Below are 8,788 nucleotides of genomic sequence, written 5' to 3'. Positions count from 1 at the left end.
ACCTGGTAACTCTGCGTTGTTTCTTAGAACTTCAAGAAACTGGAGTGAAGCCAAGAAAGATAATGAATCTGCTAATAGATCACCGATCATTCAGATTCCTAGCCCAATCAACATCAGAAAATACATAAAGGGACGAAAGGGGTTCAGGCCGAATGTGGAGGCCATGAGTGATGGTACCTTTCAGATACATTAGAATTCTCTTAACAGCTAGCCAGTATGTCGTGGAGGGATGATGCATAAACTGACAGACCTGATTAACAACATAAGCTATGTATGGTCACGCCACAATAATTATTGGAGGCTTTCGACCACACTACGATAAAGAGAGGGATCATCAAAGAGATCACCATCATGGAGAGAAAGCCGAGATCCAGCCGAGACAGGAGAGCCAATGGGTTTGCATTCCAACATAGCAGTTTGAGTAAGAATATCATGAATATACTTGGACCGCATGAGATATAGGCTACTGGAGTCAGACTGAGCTTCCATATCCAGAAAAAAAGTGAAGAGAACCTAGATCCTTTATAGCAAACTCCTTGTGTAAGGCAGCTAAGATGGCATTGAAAGGTGCACCTAGTGTCCCAGTCATGATAATATTACCAACATAGACCATAAGAAAAATAACATGGGATGACCGTCGAAGTATAAAGCGAGAAAAATCTTCCTTAGAGTTAGTGAAGTCAAGATGCTAAAGGTACCTGTTGAGAAATTGGAACCAAGCCCGAGGAGCTTGTTTGAGGCCATGTCGAGAACGACACAGCCTACAGACATAATCAGGACTAGAGGAATCAACAAAACTAGGAGGTTGTGCCATATAAACCTTTTCGGTTAGATAGCTGTGAAGAAATGAATTCTTCACATCCAGCTATTGAATCAGTCGCCACAAGGAGACAATAATTGAGAGAACATTATGGATCGTGACTGGCTTGATGACTAAACTTAAGGTCCCGTCATAATCAATTCCCTCTCTCTGATTTAATCGCTGACGACCAATCAAGCCTTGTATTGATCAATGGTCTTATCTTCTTTCTGTTTTATGCAGTAGACCCATTTGCATCCAATGACATTTTTGGGATGAAGAAAGAGGAACCAGATCCCTGGTGTGATTCTGAAGGAGTGCCTGATATTTCTCTTGCATAGTTTCTGTTTAGTGGGAGGATTTGCGGGCCTGAGCAAATGGTCGTGGTTCCTGTAAATCAGTAGAGATAGTAAAGGCAGTAGAATGGCGTGAAATATCAAAGCGTCCAGGTGGAAGAGAACCATCCTAGGATCGTGTGACCATCTAATGAGTTCTTTGAGGTACAATCTCAGAGGTGGTAACTCTGTAGAAATCATAGCACCTGCAGCCTGATCAGGAATTCAAGGAGTTAAAGTAGTCACATCAATCAGATCAGCAGTGATGGGATGATCAACATGAGGTGCAAGAGATGATGGCATAGGGATATGTGTGGTGGAACAGATATATATCTGGAGAGACAGAAGAAGGAGAAGACTTACCAGTAGCTTTTGCAGGGAAGGAATAGATCGATCGGAATCTGCCAAGATAGGTGCATGTGATCTATAAAGAGAAGAGTGCTCATCGAACACAACATGAGGGCAAATGAATATCCTCCCAGTAGTGGGATCAAGACATCGATACCCATGATAATTGGATCGGTCACCAAGGAAGACACATGAGCGAGAACGGGGTTCAAGTTTGTGATGAGTGTATGGTCGAAGATATGGTTAACATAGGCATCCAAAGACCCGCATATGAAAATAGTCCCGGGCACTCCCATAAAGAAGTTCATAAGGGAAAGTAATGATCAGAACATTCAGAGATCATATCACAGGAAGTGAGGTAGGGGGTGGAAGAGCTGTGAAGGAGGCTGGGCAGGGCCAGAGGTGAGAGTCGCAGGCGAGGGCTAGAAAGACTAAGGGAAGGTACGGGGATTTGCCCGATTTAGTGCTCTGATACCACAAAGATTAGAAGAGAAGAGTTGGCTGAATCCTTGACAGTGAGGTGAAATGTATTGCATTATATAGATATGTATGTTATGTATCTAGAATAATAATCAAGGAATTAATGTAGACAACAAATTTACACTAAGCATACATGGAAAGCTATGATCTCTGATTATTCCGATCATCAGTTACTCTATTAACATGCTTCGAGCAGGAGCCTAGTTTAGGGGACCGACACCAGCAGCAGACCGAAGCTTGCAACAGTACATGCATTTAGATCCATGATGCATGATGATATGATAGAGTTGCCTAAGTTGCTTCGAGATGTTCCAGCATATGGACGTGTTGATTTCCCTCACTATTGAAGCTGCTTGTAATTTGAAATGTACTAGTGAAAATGGCCCCGCACTTCATCGCTGGATCCAGTTTGTGCATGTATCGTTTCTAATAAATTTAAATTTAATATATATATATCGTTGTGTTAGACATTGCAGATTTTAGTTCTCTCCAAATCCCTTGATTCTCTCCATGCAATAGCTATCTTCCTAATAATGCAATTTTCTATTCAAGCCTTCTTTCCGCCGTAAACTCGAAATGCTTTTACAAAATTGTCGTAGACGTCTGCATGACTACCTGAAGTACTACTGTTGAGTTGGATTGGGCCGCCTGCATCTTCCGTTAGCTCATAGCCTTCACACATCTTCATCTATGTTCATAGACTCTCTCCTTCACTCTATGTGGGTGAAATAAGTAAAACGTCAGCTCAAACAGAAAAGGAAATGATCAAATGGAATCATTGTATAAAATAGTAAAGACTCGTATCATACTGGACATGGCATGAGGAGATACTTCTGTTCACGATCTTATTAAATTTGATTAAATATATGCTTAACTGTGTACATGAAATGTCTGGGTCTGCATTGGTTGCTGATCGATCAGTCGGTTAATACCGACAAACACAGGAATCATTTTTAGAAACTCCATAACTTCAGTTATCAGTTCTATAATCTACTATTGCCATTCCGTAGCGTTTTCCATTTGATTGCTTCATATGAAATTCAGTATTAGCTCCATCATTTCTGAAGTTTCTGATCATCCCGAGTGAACACCTCGACAAGGTTATTGAAGGTCTATTCTCATCCATAATGTTGCATCCTCGATATTGCAAGAAGGTACAAAAATGCTACCTGATTGATTACGTAGACTATATATGGATCTAGGAATTTGCCATAGATGAATGGAATTTTCTCTTCTGCATGACTATATATAGTGCATAGTTTTTGTGGGATCGGCCTTTTGTTTCCGGGCAGGATGTATTATGATTGTGTCTTTGTCCTCGTCTGCGCCACTGACAAAGCCCCTCAGGACAGAATCTCTGCCCTGGAGGCAGTCTTTGTAGAACAAAAAGTTGATTAGGATCTTTTCGATCATTGATCTTCCCATAAGGTCGAGGCGTGAATCCAGGGAACCCTTTTCCTGATGAAGATCCTTTTTTTTTTTTTTCGGTTACAAGATCCTTTGAAGTTTAGTGCAATTGCTCTCAGTGAAGACTCTCACATTGTACTTGCTGTGAGATGACAGAGTTACTGATGTGAGTCTGGAAACCAGCTTGGATCACAAGAAAGTGATCGAACATCTAATAACATCTCGAGGTTCACTCTGAATGAACAGAAGGTTCTGTGGAGGGGTCGTATTTATTTTGAACTCGTCCCTTACTCCAATTTTTTTTCCATTGAAAAACCAGTAGACTGCAAAGGCAAGACTTTGAGGCCTCTAACTCGAGGCTAGCATCTAATTCGATAACGGATCATGAGCACTCAGATCATCCGTAATAAAGTCCTACAGTAAACAAATTCCTCTGTTATTCCATTGAGCTATGAGGATCCGCATCCGTGATCTGTCGAAGACAACAAGTTCTCGGCACAAACATTCAGTGGGCTGGCCCTTAAGTTGATTTGGATTAAATATTAGACTAAACTTGCATTACATTTCAATGAAAATTCAAAGTAAAGTTGCATATTACATTGACATTTGCTGGACACTATAATCTGCCCAACATAACTTTTGACATAGAACAAATCCAAAGAACAAAAACATGAGTTTCGATGTCCGTTTTCTTTCTGCTTCCGCAGTTTTCTGCAACTGACTTAATGAGGGTCTTTGCTTACACCCAGGAAAAAGGCCACCACAGCTTCCAACCAACAATTATTTACAGTTCCACTATCAGTTTTTGCCATTTCGATTCAATTATTCTATAACCTTACTATATATTTTGACCGAGTCATGATCGAGAGAGCCAATGCAGGCGTGGCTTTTCCCTCTCCCTCATCGGCTCAAACCTATGGAAGAAACGAACCCGAAGCCTGTCTTTTTAGATCTTCCGTGATATTGACCCGTACAAGCTAAAAAACTGAGCTTGGGTTAGAAACTTCAAAAACCTGTTGCTGCCCTTAGGCGCATCCCTTGGGGGCAAAGCCAAGCTTCATTGCCCCGACATCGTACACAACCTCAAAAGTCTGTTGTTGCACATTCCCATATATGAGGACGTCTGTGTCGTCGCTGTTTGCGGCAAATGCCAGGCAAACTTGAGAGGTGCTTGCCGTGTACATTGTCCCGGTTCGGTCTAGGTTGACCTCCACGGCCCCGCTGAAGGAGAATCCCACCTCTGGTATGAACACTGAGCTGTAATTGCTGAAGTCGTAGCAGGTGTCGAGTATAGAGAGCGCGGGTGCAGTGGGGTACTTTGTCATCAGCTGCCTGAAAGCGTTCCTCAGGGCGGTGTATGCAGTCGGGGGCAGTCGGGTGATCACTGTCCCAGAATCAATAATCCCGGGGACATTGGAGAATGTCGACGCGGGGATTGACAGCTTCTTTCCCCCAACACTGATGCCTTGTATGGTGATACCATAGAATGAAGCTCCCTCAGAGATTGTCGACAGCGGGGTGAACTTCAGGGTGCCTGCGCTGGTGCCTTTACCGAAGGTCAGATGCCCTGTCTTGCTCGGGGAAGAGGGCAGGCAATAGGAAAAATATCTCCCGTACATTGTAGCCGTTTGCTCCACAATTGAGAGCTTGTCCCGCCCGAGCCCGAGAAGCCCAGCAGCACCACCGAAGAGTCCACGATTATTCTGCCCGCATCCAAACATGAAGTTGTCAAATGTGTCGGTGGGTGTTAAGGTCAGCTTTTCCTTCCCAAAGAACCCGACCGAGTACGACGTGTCCCCGTACTGTATGCCATAGACACATGCTGATGAGGAGCAGCCTGGATTGTTACCTGCACAAACATTGGCAGAGACATCCTTTAGTCTTGAAGTAGAAATACCGTCGCAAAATGAAGCTTGGAAAAATCGGCAAAACATTTACCTGTGGCGGACGAGAGCTGAGAGCAGGCACTCGAGGTACAAGAAATATTGCCGTAAGATGTCGACGCCTTAGAGTCAAAGATCGGCTCCTTCTGCTCGTAGCAGTACTTCACACAGGGCTTGCACTGGGTCCATGTCAAGTCGCTGCCAGTGTCAAATATCAACGACAGCTCCCGCTTGGGCGTTCCCAGCCCCACTGTCACCACATAGTTCCCCGACCCCACTGTGCTGCCCGACTTCGCGGGGATGTTCACATCCGACTGCCCCACCTGGTTGGGTCCCACGACCGAGGCTACCTTGGAGGTCAACCGGGAGTTGATCCAGTTGACCCTGGACTGGTCCTCCCGGAGGATGTCGGCATGGGTCGGTTGTTTGATGCTAGGGCCCAACCGGCGCAGCGACGCACATGGACCGAACTTGTGGACTACTTTTAGTGACGAAGCCTTAGCATCACCTGGAATTCGACAATTGTATAACGTAGGCATGACATTTTTGTTAGTGTAACATAACCGCCGAAAGATGGATCTTTGGCTTCTGATTCATTCTTGGAAATAAATTATGCGTTTTTTAGTTTCTTTCTTTTTCCCGAAATATCAGACATCAAAAGAAAATCGCCATCCAGCACGAGGAGCATCACGGGTTTTTTTCTTTTCTTTTTCGCCCCCCTTTTCATCAGTCGCTTGTGAACTTTCTTTGGAATATCTCGATCATAGGTTCACGAATTTTGCTTTCTGACGAAAAAGACAAATTTTAATCCTAAAAATTGGATTTACGTGACCAGATATTCAACGGGGAACGGACTAAATTTGTCCACTCACTTAAATTTATTTATTTTTTGGCGCTTTATCAAAAATGTTTTGACGTAAGCATGAATAAAAATAAAATTAAATTAAAAAGACTCGAGCATGAATAAAAATAAAAATTAAATTAGTTGGAGTTTGGGGTACCGTATACTAAAGTGCATATAGAAAAATATTAAAATTAAAAGAAAACGCAGCAAACTATATATATATATATATATGGTTTCATTTTAACTTTATCTATCATTTTTTTTTACCACAAATTTTATCTATCAATTCAAAAGCAAGAATTAATCAAAGCCAAAACCAAGAGTCATAACCGATGGAGATAAATTTTATTCACCTATTCAGTTACAAATTAAACCATCAGTATGTTGACTTAAGAAAGAGACCAGTGATCTCATTCAAAGTCATAAATTTAATTATTAGAAAAAAAAGCCTAGAAAAAAAAAAGAAGGAAAAAAACAGGCAAAGAGAGGATCTCATTTAGTGTGAATCCTGATATCCAGAAGTTTAATTGTCTAAGGCGGCTGAGATGAGTTGCTGACTACAGAAAGCCAATGAGACTTGGCCAAGACTCTATTGTCGACTTTCGAACAAACGTGACAAAATTATTCCGATTATTATATTTTCTCTTTTTATAAAAAGAAACAAATAAGTACCGACAGATGAAAAAATAGAGTGGATTCAAATGCAGAAAAGTCTATCAGAATTTTTTTTAGTGAAATTACGAGATATCCTTAACCTATCGACGGTGATTATTCTTCGATTATATGTCTCCATTACTTCTACCGACACTTCATGTAAAGTTCGCTATATATATGAATTCCAGTCAATTGTGTCTTCATTCTCGTAACTGGAAAGGTTTCATTATTTGTTGTTGGGGAGCATTTTTGTCCTATATAATATATAGGTCGTATCTAAAGAAAACAACATCAATAATATTAACATGTACATAATACATATTTTATATGTATATATATTATGTGAGATGAGCTTTTTTTGCCTTTTCCAATATCGACCGCACTATCAAGATAAGAGCCGGCTTAGCTATTTGATTCTCCCCCGAATTCCTCATCCTTCATGCATATCAAAGTTTCATCTTTCATTATACCAAATTTAATATGATCAGCACTTCAATTACTAATGGTCCTGGCTATGTGGTCCTGACAAGAGTTCATAAATACAAACCCGCGATACATACCACGTAATATGTATAGTTTTATTTGTTTGCCCACAAAAAAAAAATCATTAATGCACCAATAGCCAGCTCCGAATGTTCTCACGATCGACTAGCTATTGCATGCGCATACTTTAAGAGGTAGGGTTAAAACCCGTGCCTAGATAAGAAGACCATGAAATGAAATCAAGCAGCTCGAACCGAACCATCTCATGTATTGAAGCTTTTAGAGAGAGGGGAAGGAGAGCTTGATTTACCTTTAGTTGCAGAGTGCTTGCAAGAAGCAGAGGGAAGGAGAGAGCTGACTTCAATGGTGTGGTAAGTGTCAGCCTGCAAATCCTTGCAGAGGACAGAACCAACCAAAGCACAAGACAACACAAACAACCTCAGAGTATATTGATGAGAAGTAGTGGCCATGGGGCCGAATGATACAATTTCCACTCTGTCTCTCCTCTTCTTTGCAAAGGTGAAGCTCTCTCTCACTTTGCACTATGGCCTAATGCATTGATTTTGCCTTAGCTCACTTCCTCCCCCTTATAAGCTTTTCTTTGGGCAAACAACCATACAAAAGCCCTTTCATCATATCATTGTCAACATGTTTCTTACACGTCACCCCACCATCATTAAGAAACACTTTCTTGAGTTTTGATAAACATTTTTTTGCTTTCCTTTTTCTACCACCAAAAATATAATAATGATAGATATAATTAATATTGGTTGAGGTTAATCCCACCCGAGAAAATAGAAGATAAAAGTATGAATTTTATAAGATATTGAGTTTCACAACTTACTAGTTCAAACTTTTGGGTTGGAGATTGACCCAATAGCTTATAAGTAAAGTGGATATTTTATATGGTATCAAACCGAATTAGATTTTCGCACGCTCATGTGGGCTCACACCACGCCGAGTCTCTTTAATTGTCTCTTTGTCGAGGGCAACTAAAGTGTGCCATGTTGGCCCGAGTGTGGAGCTTGGCGATTAAGAACAAGTGTTGAGGGTTAATCTCACACGGAAAAATAGATTAGAAAAGTATGGGTTTATAAGAGATTGGATTTCACAACTAATCAGCTCGAGGTTTTGGATTGTAGATGGGCCCAATAGCTTATAAGCCAAAAGCCAAGTGGATATTTTACAATATTCTCCTTTCTATTTTAGTAAGGGAGGTTGGAGGAGATATCAGTGGAAAAGGAAAATAAAGATGAACATGAAGTGATAGAGATGAGAATTGAATTCAGAGTTTTTTAATTTTAGGTCGAGAGCGAGTGGCACACTGGATGCATCAAATCCCCTATCTCAGTTGTAGTTTTCTTTTCTCAATTACAAAACAAGGCCGATAGGCCTAGGCTAACAAGAAATAATTAGAAGGAAAATATATAGAGATACATAATTATAAAATTTCACTGATGAGAATTAAATTTAAGATCCTCTTGGTCCTAAACCAATTAATTTTAGTTATAATATTCATTAATTAGTTGTTTTCTAATACGGATCGTAAGAGAGT

At 40.9% G+C, this 8,788-nt stretch overlaps 1 protein-coding gene across 1 annotated transcript; it reads right to left on the bottom strand.

The window, feature by feature from the left end:
* Window positions 1–3,883: 3,883 nt before the first annotated feature.
* On the bottom strand, window positions 3,884–7,800 carry LOC116188368 (aspartyl protease family protein At5g10770-like). The gene is made up of 3 exons (XM_031517673.1): window positions 7,544–7,800; window positions 5,308–5,760; window positions 3,884–5,218 (listed from the first exon to the last, which is right to left on the bottom strand). The coding sequence occupies exons 1-3, from the start codon at window positions 7,701–7,703 to the stop codon at window positions 4,395–4,397; spliced, it is 1,437 nt and encodes a 478-aa protein (XP_031373533.1). The 5' UTR covers window positions 7,704–7,800; the 3' UTR covers window positions 3,884–4,394.
* Between the last annotated feature and the right edge of the window lie 988 nt (window positions 7,801–8,788).

This window comes from Punica granatum, chromosome 8, assembly GCF_007655135.1.
Source record: "Punica granatum isolate Tunisia-2019 chromosome 8, ASM765513v2, whole genome shotgun sequence".
NCBI classification, from domain to species: domain Eukaryota; kingdom Viridiplantae; phylum Streptophyta; class Magnoliopsida; order Myrtales; family Lythraceae; genus Punica; species Punica granatum.
The sequence above is the reverse complement of the archived record's forward strand: the minus strand, read 5'-3'. Positions and strand labels throughout refer to the sequence as shown.